Source organism: Rhipicephalus microplus, unplaced genomic scaffold (assembly GCF_043290135.1).
Source record: "Rhipicephalus microplus isolate Deutch F79 unplaced genomic scaffold, USDA_Rmic scaffold_42, whole genome shotgun sequence".
Lineage (NCBI taxonomy): Eukaryota > Metazoa > Arthropoda > Arachnida > Ixodida > Ixodidae > Rhipicephalus > Rhipicephalus microplus.
Window position 1 is genome coordinate 3,265,478 of NW_027464615.1, and position 20,093 is coordinate 3,285,570.

The 20,093-nt window shown below is 46.8% G+C and overlaps 1 protein-coding gene across 1 annotated transcript in view; it reads left to right on the forward strand.

Annotated features, from left to right (window-relative positions):
- The window catches only part of LOC119167338 (uncharacterized), a 111,042-nt gene that overhangs the window by 28,962 nt on the left and 61,987 nt on the right, over positions 1 to 20,093 (forward strand). The window contains exons 2-3 of the mRNA XM_037418803.2: positions 14,707 to 14,843; positions 14,909 to 15,003. Coding sequence (XP_037274700.1) covers positions 14,707 to 14,843; positions 14,909 to 15,003 — 232 coding nt within the window. The remainder of the gene's footprint in view (positions 1 to 14,706; positions 14,844 to 14,908; positions 15,004 to 20,093) is intronic.

Sequence of the window (20,093 nt, forward strand, 5' to 3'; positions counted from 1 at the left end):
TCAGAAAGGCTTGCGCAGTAGACCGACACCGTCGCGGACGAGTTGCAGGCACTTGGGTGTCACCTCTGACGAGTAACTTGCTTGCGGCAGATGGACTGTCGGCCGGCGTCAAAGAAGAGAATTGGGTGAGTTCTATTTCTGCTGGTGCGCAATGAATGACGGCGTCATGGCGGGAGAGAAAATCCCATCCTAGGATGACGTTGTGAGAGCATGAAGGAATTATAACGAATTCGACCGCATACATCACGTCCTGAATCATAAGGCGGGCTGTGCACATCGCCGTAGGGTGAATGCTTTGGGCGCTGGCTGTACGGAGGGAGAGCCCGGAGAGTGGCGAGGTCACTTTGCGCAGTAATCGGCTAAGTTTTGCGTCCATGACGGATACGGCGGCTCCAGTATCTACAAGGGCAGATGCACGAACGCCATCCACAAGTATGTCTATCACGTTCGATGGGCTTTCCTGAAGGCTTCCGCAGTTCGACAGCGTCGCAGCCCTTGCCTCGTGGACTGCGACGACTAGTTTTCCTGGTCGCCCTCGAGTGGACGTGGCCGCATCGGCGACAGTGAGCGACGTCGCGGAGATGGTGAACGGCGGGTAGACGGAGCGGGGCGGGACGACGGTGACATAGGTGGCGGTTGGTCATAAGAGCGGCTTGATTGGCTGGGAAAGTTTGAGGCGACCTGCGGTTGCTGCACACGATTGCAATAGCGTGCTACATGACCGACGCGACCGCAAGCAAAACAGATGAGGCGATTGTCAGCAGTGCGCCATCTGTTCGCGGGTCCCATTCATGTCGCAGAACGCGTTGGGCGAGCCGGCTGCTGATATGAGTGCATGGTGGGCGGCACTCGGGGCACGTGGGTGACGTCGGCGTATGTAGGCGACACAGTTTCTCCGAAGGCTTGGGGCCTCGCGGTGGTTTCGGTGTAACTTACAGGGCAATCCACAGAAATCGGTGGGGGTGGCCTGGAGACAACTTGGGCATAGCTGAGTGGCGCAGATACAGGAGGCGGCTGGTGGTATTCTGGAACGACCTGCGCGATTTCCTGCTGAATGGCTCGGCGGAGCGGAGGTGCTAGTGTACTTGATGGCTGCTGAGCATGTTGCGGTGGAGCAAAAGCCAGTAAAGAGACCTGGCTGGCAACTTCCTCACGCACGAATAACTTGATTTCGGCGAGCAAGGTTGTGTGGTCAGGAACCGCTGACAAAGCCGTGAGACCAGCATCACGTGGTGGCGATCGACGGGTCATCAAGCGCAGCCGCCGCAGCTCGTCGTAACTTTGGCATAATGTAATGATTTCTGCCACAGTATGAGGGTTCTTGGCCAGAAGCATGGTGAAGGCATCGTCGGCAATGCCTTTTAGAACATTCGTGATTTTGTCAGCCTCTGACATGTTCAGGTCGACTTTCCTGCACAAGTCAAGGATGTCCTCGATGTAACTTGTGAAGGACTCGCCAGTCTGCTGTGCTCGTTCACGTAAACGCTGTTCGGCTTGCAGTTTACGAACGGCAGGGCGGCCGAACACGTCAACGACAGCGGTTTTAAAAGCGGACCAAGTCGGGAAATCAGATGCGTGGTTATTGTACCACATTCCGGCCACACCCGCAAGGTAGAAGAACAGGTTACCGAGTTTAGCTGCCTCATCCCAATGATTGGGGACGCTCACACGTTCGTACATGGCAAGCCAGTCCTCGACGTCGGTGCCATCCGCGCCGGTGAAGACAGGAGGGTCGCGGATGCGGGGGACACCGGGACATGGCGTCGGTGTAGGAGGGAGCGTTTGCTGAGCGGCGTCCTGGTGCATGGTAGAAGGCACGGTACGGGATCGAAGCTCGAAGGGCATCGAATGCGAACCAAAGATGTTTGAAGGGGACAGCACTCTCCACCAAATTGTTAAGACTTTTATTGGCGGACACTCGTTGATGATTCCCGACAGCGACAGTCAATGCGGGGACCGACTCTCTGCACGAGCTGCTCTTCTTCTTATAAAAGGGCGACCCACTAGAAGGCACTCGAGAGGACGACCCACTGTTCGAAGGCTTTGCCACAATATATATATATATATATATATATATATATATATATATATATATATATATATATTCACTTGATTTATTTGCAATAACTTTGACTTGAAAGGCAAGCCAAGTGATTTCTGCAACTGGCGACATAACGAACAACAAGAAATTCTTAAAATAAAAAAACATGGGTGGACATGTCATGGAAAATTAGGAATATACAAAGTAACCGTTATTTTAACAAAGTAAGAATATACAAAGCAACGTTTCACGCAGCAAAGAGACACATGTCATTAGAATAGTGTTTCCCCTATTAGACTGACATGAAGATTGAAACGCGTAAAGAGCAGTGGTCTTGTGATAATCACAGTTGTGGCTTCTGAAGTTTTAGAGTGCATTGTTCTAACACATGAATGAAAAGCGGACCAAGGCACCAAAAACTTGGTGAGTCCTCTAGCTTCAACGTGCTTTTCTAAAAGTGCATATGTCCTGCAGCGAACTTCCTCCTGATACTTAGAATAGACCAGGCAGGAAACCATTTCTGGTCAGAGAGGTCTGAACTTCATTTAGCGCTTACTAACTGACGGAAAGCTGTAGTTAGCTTCTGCTTTCAACGGCGTCATTAGCAAACGTTGTCTAGTCTTATCATCTTGCAACTCTTGGCGTCTTGGCAAGTTAAACACGTTAAGACAAATTTCGTTGTGAGGAATCGTTGTTTCCCTAAATGTATCATGCTCCAATCAGTCTTCGATGTTCTTTCGGGACATGAGTCGTATTCAGGCAGTGCAGAACTACAACCGGAAACCTTTTTTTCTTTCTTTTACCGCTGTAGCCTTTTCGCCAGTTGTCGCGTGTGCGCAGTGTAAGCGTCACCTCTTCAGCAATATTCAACAAGCGTTGCCTTCCGGCGTTTCGCCGCTGGCTTCGAGTCTTATAAAAGGGTGATTATAGAACACGAGCTACCACTAATTTATGTAGCGAGCGTATTTCGAGGAAGTAACGTCTCATTGCTACGAAGCAACGTGCTCAGCAAAGCTCGGGCAGTGACACTGAATGAAAGAAACGAGAACTTCAGCGACAATACATGTCAGCTGGTAAAGTTCAACCTGTAACACTATACTCGTTCTTCTCCCGGCGGAACGATTCGCAATTATACGTTTCCTCCGCTTCTAGTCGGGTGCAGTAAGGTCGCGCTTGCCCAGTATCTTACTTTGCGTGAGAGACGTCTCAAGTTTGTGATTGCACCCCTAGAGGAAGCGGTAGTTCCTGATGCGTTGTGATGCCATACCAGAAACGTGAATGAACGCAGAGTTTATGCAAGCAGTGAATTTGCAGCGACTCGCATTATAATGCCCGAAACAGACAACCGACCGGCACCGATGGTGCACAGTACAGTGTAAGTAAGCGCGCGCGTCGCATTTGCTGGTAATTCTTGTTAAAGCACACGCGTTCTGTTTTATTGTAGTGCACTATGCTATGGAGAAAACCGGAGTTTGTTAATGGTGAACCGATCGCGCGACTCGACATTTTATGTGGTACGAGGCTTTATCTGTTCTCGCCTGCGTAAATGCTGCTAACATGAACGCACGTACTAGCTAAAACAGTGTATACATGATATATCCATGTTGAGCGGTGAAATGTTTTGTACAGTTCTGAATCTGTTGACCCTAAACAGAAATGATAGCTGCATGCTTGCAAACAACGAAATACACCTCGCCACAGCGCTAATGATTCAGGGAGCAGAATCAAAGACAAGAACATTTTGCGTTTTTATTTTTGCGTATTGAGGTTTTCGAGTGCGTATACTCAGCGAACAAGGTATTACTATGTGAGTAGATTTATTCTGGCCCCAGGCACAATTTCCATTGACACCAAGTGACTATTTCTAAACAATCATTACCTTCCCCTCGAAGCTCGCACAATAGCGCCAGTACGATTGGAGTACTTTATTGCAATGAAAAGTCACAGTGAAACTTGAAGCAGTAAGAGCCTCGGGACAGAAGAAAAAGAGCACTAGATCCAGGGCAGGAAAGAAACGAACGATGAAGTGAAGAATAAAACAGATTAAAATGGACGCCAGTTCCATACTGAGGCTATAATGCTGTTCCGTTCTTTTAAGTAGGAACACTACAAAACTGTCAACCAATTAGGGTTTGAAAAAGTCTTCTAGAAATAACGCGTGTGAAATAGAGTTGCTAACGTACAGCATAACTTACAAAAATAATTGCGTATCGCAAGCACGTTTGAATGCATGCAGTAATGTAAAGAAATGATGACTAAAATTTATCAGTGCGTCAGGGCTGCCTTAAATATAGAGCTTAACATAAAAATCGTGCCCTTAGGCATGCAGTCACAAACATCGTCAGTGAGAAACTATTCGCTCAGCAAAGTAAGAATATTTTATATGTAACTATGAATGTACAGAAACATGATGTGTATGCCTCTCATTCCTCGTTTTAAGTGGAGCCATCCTTTACGTTTGTGAAGTTCACTTCGCCCCGACGAGAAGTACGCTATCTACGCTAAACAGAGGTGAAAGATTAACGATGCCTTCTCCGATTGGGAGGATCATCACATTTATGCACGTGCACGAATTATTACTCGCCGGGCGATGTCGCCTTCTGAAATGCGCGCCAGAAATTTTGGTGCTGTCAGCTGCCGGCAACCACGTGAGACGTGTTCACGAGGTACCCGGCTCATAACGTGGTTGTCAGCATGTGTTACGCGATCCGTCTTCTGGACAGATCGCGCTACGCTTTCACATTGTCGTCAAAGAGGTGAGGGGCACTCCGAGAGGGAGTTAGACGACCCTAAAAAACTAACCGAAGGTAGACTGCTCGATTGCTACCAAACGAACGTGCAGCACCTTATCAAAGTGCTTGAGAGTTCTCATATACATCCAACCAAATAAGCCTTACAATCACGAGGTTATCGCTAGCAGCCACGTAAGTTCTACAACAAACTATATTGTTTATGTTCGCGCCTAATCGCAACACCAGCTTCTAATATCAACTAAAGCCGGCACTGGCGCTTTCGCTAAGTTTTACCGTATAGGGTCAGTCAATTGGTTAGCCTAAACGTCATCGACAGGACTTTGTTGCTACTGCTAAAATGATCAGGCATGTCATTCAACCTTGTGGGGACAGGAATTCGCTCTGTTCTCTCAATGCCACATTTAGCGATCTTCTGCCAGTTCATCTTAGGATCAACCGCTAATTGCCAGGCAGCTACTTGCGGATCCAACGAGTAACTCATCTCTGCTCTTCTGTGCCGCGAAGCAGTAACTATATTGTCCTTCTGCGTGACTACACCACACTGGAAAACGCCACGCTATATAGATGTAGCGCCGCGACACACTAACACCAGCTGAAAAAGTATTCTCAGGTCTACTCACTGCCGCCATGACGTCACTAGTTTTGCCCGGGCGAGCGCACGTACGGGACACTGTGAATCAATTATGCTACAAAATACAAGCGTGTCACCAATCATGCCATGACGTAATCGCCTGGGACATAAAAAGTGAGACATGCAAAATAAAACGCCTTGAGCATACTTGGTTACTAAGCCGAAGAAAAAAGCTAGACCGACTACAAGGTAAGTTTCGAAGCATACGTTCAAGCGGAATAAATTACGTATGCGGCACAATGACGAGCCGTGCTGGCGGCGCCTCTGTCCAATAACGCTTTGAAATACTTCAGGGACAATGCCACCCCAAAAGCGTGAACGACATCAGCTACAGCGAAGTCACAAAGCATCTGCGGAGCCACTACGAGCAGCAGGTCAACAAAACTGTAGCCAGCTACCGATTATTCACGCGTAAACAGGCAGAAGATGAACGAGTATGAGATTTCGTGGTAGCCCTTCTCCGTATGGCAGGCGACTGAAGTTTCTGCGACATGTTTCAACGCATGCTGCGGGACCCCATTTTATGTGATGTTCGAGACGATGATGACTTCTTTTGTAAACCAGCAGTTCCTTGACTTTGAAAGAAGCTGAACACTTCGTAAGTGTTGCTGAGGCCCTTTCGGAAAACGCGCAGCATTTGTGGCCGACACAACAAATTTCGTTCAGTCACGCTTCACCCGCACAAATGCTGAAAAAGCAGGCAGGCTAGCTCGCTGTAAGCATCTTCGCATTAAGAAGATCATCTGCAAACAGTGTGCCATCGATGCCGGAAACAAGCGCGAGTGTGTAAAGCGTCGGATGAAGACGCTGTTCGGAATCAGCAAGTGGACGCCCTTTCGCATAACCCACAAGAGAGTTCGGATGAATCTGGAGCGTTGTACACGCTGATTGCACTTCAAGTGACGAACAGTGCGCACAACAAGCCCATCTTTCACAAGATAAGTTGGAACGGACTGCCCCTAACAGTGTTGGTAGACACGAAATCACCTTTCAGCGTTATTCCTCGGTCAGTGTTCGCACGACATCGAGGTAAATGGCCACGTTTGCAGGTCACAAAGTTAAAGCTGTCGTGTTTCGGGGGCCCACTTCCTATCGAACGAAAATTGCAACTCAATGCGACCATGAGTGGCAAGACTATTCAGGCCGAACTCTTTGTCGTTGACTGTCCGGGAACAATACTTAGCGGCCGTGACACTATCCGTAGCTTCAATACGACAGGTGGGCCGGTAGTCACTGGAAACGACGTGGCATTTGTGCAAGCGGAAAAGGCGGACAGAATGCTTAAAACTATGCTAGCAAAGAACAGTGGTGTATTTGCTTCGGATTTCGGTTTGCTCCGAGGGCCACCAGTACACCTGGTGGCCCTCAGGTACACTCAGGGTGGTCCTCAGGTACACCTGACTGGCAAAGGAGGCGCAAGACCCCGGTTTTGTAAGGCTTGGACGGTGCCGTATGCGCTCAAACGAATGGTGTCGGCAGAGTTAGATCGGCTGGAAAACGAAGGGGTGTCATCACCGGTGAAATCTGCCAAATGGACCACACCCGTTGTGCCCGTAGTCAAGAAAGATGGACAGGTGTGATTATACGGCGACTTCCGTCGTGCGGTGACACATTTGCATGACGTAACACAATCATCTCCCATTAAAAGATAAAACGTCTGCGGCAATTTTTACAAGTTTAACAATTTTATTTTGCCTTTTTCGTCAAAAATACTCCAGTTTAAGTAAATGCACTACGCTTGAAAATGTTTGAAAATTTATTTCTGATCCATTTCTTGAAGGAGAATGTGAGATTATGCGCTATCAGACGTGTGATCGGGCTATAAGAGCAACATTTGATGAACCAAGAATGTGACGAAATAATTATTGTAAATGTTATTGAGTATTTATTTACACGCACACACACATAATCTAGAGCATGCCCAGAAACTGTGCCAACTCATTTGCAGAGTTTCTGCAATTCTATTTGTATTCTTTCGAACATCTGTCGTCATAGACATGTAGTTATAAGGAGAGTGTGTGCTGCTGCCAGAAGTATCTTCTTCAGCACAAAAAAAGGTATATCAGTGAACAGAAGTAATACAAGAAGTCCATTGCGCTAATCACCATTGGCAAACTGTTTACCGACCCTGGAGGAAAAACGCCACTTCTGTAAACGTAATGTCACGCGCCTTTATTTCTTCATGCCAGAGCCTATTTATTGTTTATTTGAGTTGCATGCACAGATACACAGGGGCACAGAGGAAAGAAGGAGAGAGCAAGCTGGCATCTGCCACCTGAAGGGGCACACGGCCTGCTCACTCTTTCGGGAAGAGGCAAGAAACAGGAAACAAAAATAACAGGGGAGAAAGAGGAAAAAAGAGAAGAAAGTAAAGAAAAAATGAAGATTTAGACGTTATAGGTAAAAAAAACTAATAAAAATAATAAAAACTATCTCTAACCGGATGGCCAAGTTCGTTTGGTTCATAAATTTAGGGAGAGATCGGTGGACCTGGTCGCGTCGTAAGCACAACCTTTCGGAAAGAGGCAGTCGTCTGGGGTTGTGCACTTAAATTCTGGGAATTTATATTCCTTAATCAGCGAAGCCCGCTGCGTAGCAAATGTGGGACAGTGAACTACGAGATGCTCAAGTTTCGCAGGAACCACAAGCTGCGCACAATGAACTGTCCACACGCCCTTAACGGTGTAATCGTTCACACACCAGCACAGAGCCGACCCTTAGTTTGTACAACAGCGCTCTGGAACGATGAGCAACGGCCACGAACAGGGGGACGGAACAATGCGTTCGCCACACGCTGTTCCGGGTGCTGCGTTAGGAAGTGTCGGCCTATAAGCTGACGAGCATTGTTAATTGTACACGGAATTCCCGGACAGGCACAGTCATCATGGTTGCATGACAAAGCAAGGCGATCCGCTTCTTCATTGCCCACAATGCCCACGTGCGAAGATACCCACCATGAAGCTAGGCCCCGCAGGGCGCGGGTTCGAATCCCGGCTGCGGCGGCTGCATTTCCGATGGAGGCGGAAATGTTGTAGGCCTGTGTGCTCAGATTTGGGTGCACGTTAAAGAACCCCAGGTGGTCTAAATTTCCGGAGCCCTCCACTACGGCGTCTCTCATAATCATGTAGTGGTTTTGGGACGTTAAACCTCACATATCAATGAAGCTAGGCACTAAGAAGTCAGAAGCTAACAAGTCAGAAGCACACATGACACTTTCATTCAGAAGAGAAATATGTAAGATAAACACACGTACCTTCGGGTGGTGAAGAAAACGGCAGCTCGACGTCAGCTTGACGAATGAAACACTCTCATTTCATTCTTCTGTTGTCCTTGGGAACTAAACGAGAGCACTCGCAACTTCAGTCCCTTATCTGCGGCGATTCGCCACGCAGCATCGCCCAACTGTTCGGATTTGCAGTCGCTCACATTGCCGACATCCAGCATACAAAGCGCATCACATGCTGTAGTTATTCACAGACACAAAAAACATGGTCTTCTCGAGTCGGCAACACGCACACCAGCACACCATGAAAATGTTCGTCAGGCTTGGCAATCAATGTCTGCCGAGCGACGAGAGCAGGTCATTCTAGGAGCAAGCGCGCAGGCACGTTTGTGCAGCGAAAGGCGGCAGTCGGAATGAAGTGACGTCAGAGGCCGCTCGAGAAACAGTAAGCAGGCTTGAAATTATCTAGGTGGCATTCCGCAGACGTGACAACCGAAAAGAAAGCAGAGTGCTTCGATGTGCACTAGCTACGGGGTATCATAAGAATACGTCGGCCGCGTCGCCGACGTCACTGCTCTAGAATATTCAGACCGACAAGGCAAAATTATTTACAGCTCGTCGCGCTTGCACAGCACTGCTTACCGTAATTCCTGTGTATTTCTGAACCTCGGCCAGTGTTGCTCAAGATAAAAGAATTGAGAGAAAAAAGGGCGTGTGGATCCTCAGCCAGTGTTGCTCACGCTATACGATATGAGAAAAAAGAGGGCATGCGGCATTATTTATTTATGTTTTCCTTTGTACCTATTTTCTTTCTGCGCTGTTTTTATTTCTCACATGCTTCTTTTCACATTCTTATACGTGATTTTCTCTGCGCTACGCGAATTGAGGAGCGGTACGCCAAGCGACGAGAGGATGTGGCAGCATCTGACAACAAGTTCCAAAGCGCTCCGCACTTCTCACCATTGAGGCACTTCAATAACAAAACGAAGAAAGCTCACCGCACGAGTGTGCTCTGATATGTCTATGTTATTTACGGTTTGGCATGCGTTCGAACCTCAATAAAGTCGCTCGAAGAACAAGACTGAGAATACTTCTCTCTGGCGTGACCTCGCGCTCGAATGGCCATGCTATACGGTTTTGCCTGTGTTACGCCAAGCGCGGATGACTGCATACAATCACAGTCTGTGACATCCCGGTCCCCTTAGCTGCTCCACGCATAAATTTCCATTGTAAATTCCTACCTGCATGCTTTGTCTTTGGGAATAAAACGCGATAGGGATATCCGTACGCCCGCGCATGCATGCGCACACACGTGCGCGCGACGCACACACACACACATGCACAAACAAACACACAAACAAACACACTTTTGTCTTCTCTCTCACTAGCCTGCCCAATACTCGTTTTCGGTGGAGAAGAAACTGGGCCGCAAAAAAAATACAAAGCTGAAACGCCCTGAGGCTCCTAGATTTATTTGTATTTAACATGAATTGTCTCTCATGGCTAACGCTGCCCCACCGTAGTGGTCTAGTGGCTGAGGTACTCGGCCACCGACACGCAAGTCACAAGATCTAATTCCGGCTGTGGCGGCTGCATTTTCCATGGAGGCAAAAATGCTTTGGGCTTGTGTGCTCAGACTCGGGGGCTCTTTAAATAACCCCAGGTGACCGAAATTTCCGGAGCTTTGCACTACGGCGTCTCTCGTACTCATATGGTGGATTTGAGACGTTAAACCCTCCATATCGATGAATCAACCAGTGGTCAATGCTGCTTCATTGCTCAGAACAAAAGACGCCACCATCGACACCAGCAGCAAAATCCCTGCGAAACGAGCACTTTTAGGCTATCGCATGCTTGTTGTATGCCTGAACAGTGAACCCTCGAAATGAGGGAGCTTGAAGGAATCCACGGGAATAGTTCACATAAGTAACTCAAAAGATCACTAGTCTGAATATTCACTAGAATATGGCATGGCGTGGGGTGCAGCAGGAATGAAGTCAAGCGTGTGAAATGTGATTTCTTTTGAAATATTTATGTAATATACATTTGTACTGGCACATTAATGACAAAAAAAGACTAAGCTGTACAGAGAGTCTACTTATTCGTGCAGTGACTCGGCAGGACTTGTAGATGTCGCATGGTCTAGAAACGAACGTCAGCCATAGCTACAGGATTTGAACCTACCTCAGCCATGACAACTTTTCCTACTCTTGTTTCGGTTTTAGAGGAAACATCGAAACAATTTCCATGTCTGACAGCTGTACGCAGGTACTGAAGCGTACGTGGCTTCTTTTAGTCTCTCGCATGGCCGCAGTGTCACGGCCGTGTAGGGTGTATATGCAATTTTGTGCGACAACTGATAAGGAGGCTACAGAAGGACTTGTTCTTGGCTAGTTGGTGCTTCCTGAAAGCCACAATGTAGTACGATGGTTGCATCCGGCACGTCACAGGTTGCGTGATCTATTTGAGTGCGTGACGTATCACTCACACCTGTGCTGCGAAGTACAAAACTCCACTAACTGATCTCATAATTGAGGCGGCTTCACAGAGAACGTTTGTTCAACAGAATTACTCACCATTTCGAAGTTCGTTCAACTAAAAGGTTCAACTGAAAAATTTTTGCATGGTTTGCATAGGAGCGCAACCGGGGATTTTCTAAACGTTCGTTATCCTGACATACTTGTCCAACTGACGATCTGACAAGTGACTGTGCGCTGCGTAGTTCTGTTTAGAGCTGTTCATTTTTATATTTCTAGTTGTCACATTTTCATGAGTGTTGCTGTCACCATCGCCAATCAATTTCCCCGCCAGGTGCGAGGAAGTCTTCTTCCGTGTTCACAGCAGAACGCGTTGGAGTTACGGTGTCTGGATCACTTCAAAGTGTGATTCATTGATAGTGTGAACAGTGTCCTTAGCTAGCTTCAGGTCGCAGTCTTCTCTCATCCGCGATTGTCTCCGGGCTACGCTTATGCCGAGGTTTCGCGCTGTGCTCTAGTACTCAGCGTAGTGGGTTGGCATACTCGAGCGATGGCCCGGTTGAAGAAACCTGGTTGGTGTGTTAAAAACCTTACGGCCAGCATGTCGCTCGCACTTGAATGATTGTATCCTAATAACGCGGTGATGTTGATATGATTTCAACAGTGGGTAAGCACAATAATATACGGAGTTGATGCGAGCACGCCCACACTCATCGATGCTACCTGAGATGTCTACATGGGCGCCTTTTTTCATTTGTGTTTTGCATGACGTCAATAAATACAATTTATATATTCACCAGATGGAAAACTAAAAGAAGAAAGTCACATTTTTCTTTCACGTGAACTACTATAATGTAATTTCAGCGTCAGAATGCTCACATGGAATAAACATTGCCGCTCATCTCACGCACTCTGCAAATTAATTTGATCACAATGTAAAACAATTGTTAAAGATATTGCCATGAGTAGATCTTTAAGCTGGAAGCACGTGCCTTTTGGTGGGTGTACCAAATTACGCAAATTGAGTAATTTTAGTTTGTTTTGTTGGTGGCCCATGCTCGTTTACTACGCCTTAATGCATCGAGCGTAACCTGTTTTGGACGTATTATCCACATTGGTGCCCAAGGCACCTGATAACATGTATGAATGACCATTCAAGATATCTCATCAAAATGGTTTATTGATATTTGTTTATTACTGCATGTTTTCTGGTGTTTGTGTACATTATCGCACGTAACATGCTAAAGATGAATCTAGAAGAGCAAAAAATTCTGTAATTTGTTAGATAGAACCACTGTCATAACATGAGATAATGCATTTTAATACATATATATTGAAGGAAAAAGTGTAAAACTGGAAACATTCGACTCGGCACCTGAAAATTAAGTACGTGTATTCCCTAAAAAGTCCACAAACGTACGATGAAGCACTGAATATTTGTTATTCAGAAAAAAAAAAACGCCAGGCCTACACAAAAGGCATGACACAGTCGCAACGTGAGGTAGAAGAGCAGCCTTTCAGAGCCTTCTTCGAGACACTCATTGGGTAACTGCTGCAAGCACACTAGCTGGGTACCCACTACAGTATTCATAAGAATTTCTGGGTAATAGGTTGGCATTCCTTATGAGAACCATAGTATTCGCTAAAAACTTGCAAGAAATTTCGCAAGAGTTTTGCAAGGAATTATGCCTGAAGTGGGTATGTGCCACAGTTATTAGGTGATCAAGAACAATATTTTGTAAAAAAATGAAGCATTGGACGACCCTTTCGTTTCGCGCGTCACATTGTGTGACGCTTGGTTGTTGTTTTGCTGGTCTGAAACCCCTAATACTCATATTAACGCGATTTATTTCCCGACATCAAGCTTGCCGAGACAAGTTTGCCATGAAATCCGCAGCACCGGCATGACTCAGTAGTGGAATACTGAGCTGGCGCGCAGCGAAACCGGGTCCGAGCCACATTGTGTCTTTGGTACTGTCTTTTTTTCCTTAGTTCTTGCGATGGTGGTTACGGACGCCGGCAGGGGCAGCGGTGGCAGCGGCGGACAACTTCAGCGCCACGCGTGAGTCGAGTGCTCTCATAACAGCTTTCGCGGTGAAAAACCTACTAGGAGGTTTACGCATACATGCAAATTGAACTTTCTGACAAGTTTAGTGTAAGTAATCAGTGCTTGTAAGAGCTTCCAAAAATGACGGGTCTTTACGATGTCGCATAGCACAGAAGTGTCCTAAGTTACGTAAAAAAAACAAATATAGTGCCTCTGCTCGAAAAACCATGAAACAACTAGGCCAAGCCTATGCAACACACACACCTGGTCATGACTGGTCGATGAAGGAGCGATCTTGCTTCACATGACCCGCCACACAGATGTAGTTGGTACACTGCTCAATGGCCGTCCGATGATTGTGGGATCGACTCCCGGTTGCTGCAGCCGCACTTCGATGAACGCGAAAACTTGTGTATCGCTGACTGCTGATTTCAGTGCAGGGTAAAAACCAAGAGGGACAAAAAAGAGAGCTTTCCACAATGGCGTCTCTCGTAAATATATCAAAGCATTAGGTAGGCAACCACAATAACTATAATATAAAGTTATATTGTACCAGCAGTCATTCACATCAGCAATTTATAGCTTGTAAACCATTATATATCCGTATCTGAGTACTTGACAGACCTTTATTTCAAGCATTCTTCACGAATAATAGAAAGGTACTAAAGAGGAAGAGCATCTGTCTCTACACGTTCGCAAGAAAGGTATTTTTTTCTTTACAAAGTGACGAAAGTGACCCAACTGCCGAAATATGGTGTACTGCTGAAGTCGAGCGGCGTAACATTCCTAATACTCACAACGGTGGTCTTGTGGCTAAGGCACTCGGCTGCTAACCAACACGTCGCGAGTTGTAATCACGGCTGCGGCAGCTGCATTTTCGATGGATGCGAAAGCGCTGTGGGCCCGGTGCTCAGGTATGAGTGCACGTTAAAAAACTTCAGGTGGTCAAAGTTTTCGAAACCTTCCACCACGGTGTATCTCTTAATATTGTAATGGTATTGGGACGTCCAAATCCAAATATAAAAAAACATTCCTAAGAATCCAACATGTGCTTCATAAACCAGCGCAACTGCAGCAGTGGTTATTTCCGAACCCTAAGTTGGCCACCTGTACGTACATCATCGTGGTTATGTGTAAGGGTCGATATGCCCATATGTTGCACATATTCGCAAAAATGTGAATGAAGTGCATTAGATACGCTTGAGCAGTTCATATAGACACTAGCTTTTGTCGCTTAGTTTCGTATACTAATGGAAGATGTAACATACTCTCACCACTGAATTTCTGCCGTTAATTAAGGGAATTCGCAATGGCATGAAATACAGAAAAATTGTTAATCAAGAAATGTTCTTCACGATCTCATGTTTTTGTATATAAATATCAGTTCCGTTCATGAGAGAAGCACGTAACACGAAACCTACGATGGAAATCGCTGCAATGGTTGCTAATATACTCTATTTGACTTGAGAGTCATAAATAATACCAACTAAAAGTATTTACAATCTATGACAAAGTGGCACTCTTTTCTTGCCAGTTTTACAGTGAATTTTCAACTATATGGATAGTAAACACGACAATGCATACAAAGAAATATTGTGAACTGGATTTCGTAAACAAAACAACTCCTGACTATGCAAACTTTTCAAGAATATACTTCTTCGGACCTACCATGTAAGTCTCAAAATGTTATCCAGTGATATTTTGTGCAACTTGTATTAAGAATACCTTCAAATCAGGGAACAAGATTACTTACAAGGATTGTTTACAATGGATGATAAAAACAAGAATAATAACATGATATATAATGCCATGGTCGTACATCCACTAAACGGTAAGCCGCTACAACAGTAGCTATGTTTTTTTTATCTGTAAAGTATCTTTGTTCTTTCCAAAAGAGCTATGGTAATCTTTCGTTAAATATCATATTGAGCTGACATGAGAGGCAGATTTCATAAACATTAGGCAAATGATCAGTTTAAGCCAGTGGCATCTATTCATGCAACGTAAAGGTTATGATGTGAATGTCCCCATTGTGTTATTTTAGAAAAAACTATTTACCTTTGGCATGTAGTCATATATCACAATGAAGCTTCGTAAATCTTTATCATTTGTTAATTCGCTAATTTTTTGTTTTTTGAGCAGTTATCTATCCGTGTATTAAAACATTCGTTTTGTGAGTAATTGCACCTTATGCCCGGCTCTGCCTATAGTTATTCGGGGCCTGTGACGTTTTCGTAAGTATATACATAAATGGATAACTTTATTCTTCAAAAAGTTTTAAAAATTTAAACTAAAACAACTGGATTTCATTGGATTTTTCAAGATCTGCGAATATACATCTCACTGCATCTATTCACTATCACTGCAGCACTCTTTTGATGATACTCTGCTTTTTTGCCTAATGCACACATGTGTTCAACGAGAGCTAAAATGATGAATATATATATATATATATATATATATATATATATATATATATATATATATATATATATATATATATATATATTGTAACGCGGACTGAAAGAGCGAGGAAGAAGAAGAGATTGGACGCGCTCGAGCGATGGTGATTCGGCAGTGACGGTAGAGCGCTGACATTTTTCATTGTAAATAAACCCATCACATCCGTAACAGCTTTGGTGGAGCGGTTCTGGGTAACTTGCCATCTTGGACCCCGCAGCAGAAGTTCTTCGAAGAAGCAGACGCTTAGCTGGCCTACCTCCGGACAACATCAGCATGAACGACGACACAGCAATTCCATCGACGTCCTACGCTGCTGCATCCACCAGTGCCACCGACACGGCACAAGGTGGCCGTCGACCTCGACAACCAGACTACTGGGCACCTGAGCCACGAATTTTCTCAGGTAAAACTGACGAAGACGTGGACGCTTGGCTAAAACACTTCGACAGAGTGAGCCGCTACTACGAATGGGGCACACCGGCGAAGCTCGTGAACGTAGTATTCTTCCTTGCTGGGACAGCCTTGCTTTGGTTTGAAAACCATGAACATGTCCTCCCCACTTGGGATATATTTGTTAAGGAACTGAAGGCCTGCTTTGGGGACACTAGTTCCATGAAAAAGAAAGCTGAGCAAATGCTGTCACGTAGGGCTCAGTTGCCCGGCGAGACGTGCACAACCTACATTGAAGAAGTGTTGAAGCTTTGCGGAATCGTCAACGCAAATATGTCCGACGAAGACAAAGTCGGTCATTTGTTGAAAGGCATCGCCGAGGACGTGTACAATTTTTCGATAACAAAAGAAAACTTGAACACTCCTTCAATTTTCAGGCAGCAGTGTCGCGCACTCGAGGCGTTGAAGACCCGAAGAATTTTACCCAAGTTCGGGCGCTTGGACAATGTTCCCACTGTCGCAAGTATGGACGTCGCCACCTGCGAAGACATTTCCTACCTCGTACGTCGGGTAGTTCGAGAAGAGCTCGTACGACTTCAAGCAGGTGACGTTCACCACCAATGCTCGTTCGCCGCGTGCCCCGAACCACCTCCCTACTGGATGCGAGAGCGTCACGTCGAAAACCGACCACGCACAGAAACTGCAGATTTTACCCCGCGGCTTCCGTTTTCCCCGACGGGTCGTGGCCACTACCGGATGTCATCATCTCGACGTGCCGCTGCGGACCCCCGACCGTCGTCAACCAGGCCTCTACCAGAAGATTACTATGCTTCATCACAAAATGTTCCTGCGGAGCACGACCCGTCTCCGCGTACTTCTGCCACCTCAGCTCCGGCTAACGTAAGTCGACAAGTCCCCGTTTGTTACACATGTGGTCTCCCAGGGCATATTTCGCGCTTCTGTCCCAGGCGGCCGCCTGCACCGCCACGTTTTTCGACGTATCCGGCTCGTATGTACGAAACGCCTGTGCCGCCACGTTTTTCGACGCACCTGCCTCGTATGCACGAAACCTGGACTTCTCACTCGGCCGACCACCGTCCCCGACAGCAATGGCCTAACGAATTTCGCAGCGAGTCCCCTGCCTTCGAGAGAAGCCTGACGCCGCCTCCGACACGGTCCCGCTGGTCGCCGTCTCCGCGTCGTCGGTCACCTTCCCCGCATCAGCTGGGAAACTAACTGGTGCGACCGATGGAGGTGCGGTCGCGGGACGGTCAGTTTCGCCAATTCCTCCTTCTGCTGTGATGTTGATGAAGAAAGTGCGTGTGTGTATAGACGGTGTAGATACTCTTGCTCTTGTAGACACTGGTGCTGCTGTTTCGGTTATGAGCCTTCGTTTCAAACATCGTTTCTTGGGTCACAAAGTTATGTTCGCGTGGAATAGTAAAGAAACTTTTCGTGGAGTTGGAGGCGAAACGTTATGCCCTGTTGGTATTTGTTCAGTTGTACTCACGTTTGGTGGACAAAATTTCCGAGTTGAATTCACCGTACTGGCTCGCGCAACTCATGACATCAATTTAGGGATAGACCTCCTTCATGAATGCGGTGCTACGCTTGACTGTGGAACTGGAGAGATTCTTCTACAAAGTACGTTGCCCGCTGCAATAGTTGACGATTTTCCGACTCTGCCCATCGATGCTCTTTCGTTGTCTGAAGATGTGGCGATCCCTGGTCAGACAGCAGTGTTTGTACCCGTATGCTCTTCTCATGTCCGCTCAGGACCCTGCACTGGACTTGTGGAGCCTGATCATGCAAACGCCATTAAGAAGAATGTGCTGGTCCCACGGTCTGTCCTAACAGCCATCGACGGACATGCTTGCTTGTGGGCACTCAACGCAGCCTCAGAGCCTGTTGTTCTACTAGCCGGATTCAAACTGGGTACGTTCGAGGAGCAGGCCACAATTGACGTGAGAATGGTCTCAGAGTCTCCAGCTATCAGTCATACTGCGCCCAACTACTCAGCCGAGATTAAACGTATGAACAACAAGTCGTTGCCTTTTTCCGAGCAGAATGTCCTTGAGGAGGTACTTACACGCTACGCGGGAGTCTTTGATTTCGCTCAAAACAAGCGTTGTTCCATGTTGCCCGAATCCCGTATGCACCACCGCATCCACACGGGAGATGCTACACCGATACGCCAGAAACCCTATCGCGTATCCCCGTCAGAGAGGCAAGTGATAGCCGATCAGGTCAACGACATGCTGCAGAAAGGCGGTATTCAAAAGTCAAGCAGTCCCTGGGCAGCTCCTGTTATATTGGTAAAAAAGAAAGACAACTCTTGGCGATTCTGTGTAGACTACCGCCGTCTCAACGCCGTCACAAAGAAAGACGTGTATCCGCTACCACGCATCGACGATGCTGTTGATTGTCTGCCCTCGGCCGCATACTTTTCGTCTGTCGACCTAAGGTCTGGATGCTGGCAAATACCAATGCATCCGTCTGACAAACAGAAGACTGCTTTTGTCCCGCCTGATGGGTTATTTGAATTCAACGTTATGCTGTTTGGCTTATGCAATGCCCCATCTACCTTCGAGCGATTCATGGACTCCATCCTTCGCGGTCTCAAATGGGAGATATGTATGTGTTATCTCGATGATGTAATTATTTTTGGCAAGACATTCCACGAACAGAACCATCGGCTTAGCGTTGTTCTAGACTGCGTCAAACAATCTGGTCTCGTTTTAAACGCAAAGAAGTGTCATTTTGGTGAGCGTCAAGTCCTTGTGCTTGGATATCTAGTTGACAAGGACGGTATACGACCAGACCCGCACAAAATCAGTGCTGTCCGAGACTTCAAGCAACCGACGTCTTTGAAGGATCTCCGTAGCTTCGTGGGCCTGTGTTCTTATTTTCGTCGGTTTATCAAAGACTTCGCCCAGCTTGCTCATCCCCTGAAAAAGTTGCTCCGCAAAAACACTCCATTTCGATGGACCATTGAGTGTGAGGCTGCTTTCGAGCAGCTGAAGTATTTGCTTACTTCTGGGCCCCTCTTGCGCCATTTCTACCCGGAGGCACTCACGGAACTGCAAACAGATGCTAGTGGTATCGGAGTTGGTGCCGTGCTAGTTCAATATCACGATAGCCGGCAGCACGTCGTGGCGTATGCAAGTCGTACTTTGACTAAGGCGGAGAGGAATTATACGGTCACCGAACTGGAATGTCTTGCAGTTGTTTTCGCCGTCCAAAAGTTCAGACCTTATTTGTACGGCCGGCAGTTCAAGATCGTCACAGATCATCATTCGCTTTGTTGGCTTGTCGGACTACGTGACCCAGCTGGTCGGTTGGCTCGCTGGGCCTTACGGCTTCAAGAATATAATTATTCTGTGACCTACAAGAGCGGTCGATGTCACGCAGATGCCGACTGCTTATCTCGTCTTCCATCTCCAACTGTTGATGCTGATGATGATGATTTTGACAACTACCTGGCCGCAATCTCATCCAACTTCCCAAAATTTGGATGTCTTTCGTCACGAACAACAGCGTGACCCTTCGCTGAAACCAATGATTGATGTGGCTCGTAGCTCTAAACGCGCCACGCCATTCGTGATTCATGACGCCCTACTATATCGCAAGAATTACTCCAGCCATGGTTCCACACTACTACTCGTCGTGCCAGAATGCCTGTGCGTCTTGCGGTATTCCAAGCCATGCACGATGACATCACGTCTGGGCACCTTGGATTTGCCCGAACGCTTCACCGTATCCGACAACGTTTTTACTGGCCACGACTCTGGAAGACCACCAAGCACTACGTCGCAAGTTGTGATGTCTGCCAACGCCACAAACAACCTACCACACCATCGGCCGGCCCACTGCAGCCGGTTAAGCCACCGACATCACCATTCGAAAAAGTCGGCATAGATTTACTGGGCCCTTTCCCCAAGTCTACCACCGGCCGCCGCTGGATTATTGTGTGCGTAGATTACCTGACGCGGTATACTGAAACGATGGCGGTTGCTTCAGCCACATCATCTGATGTGTCATGGTTTCTTCTACACTCGATCATACTTC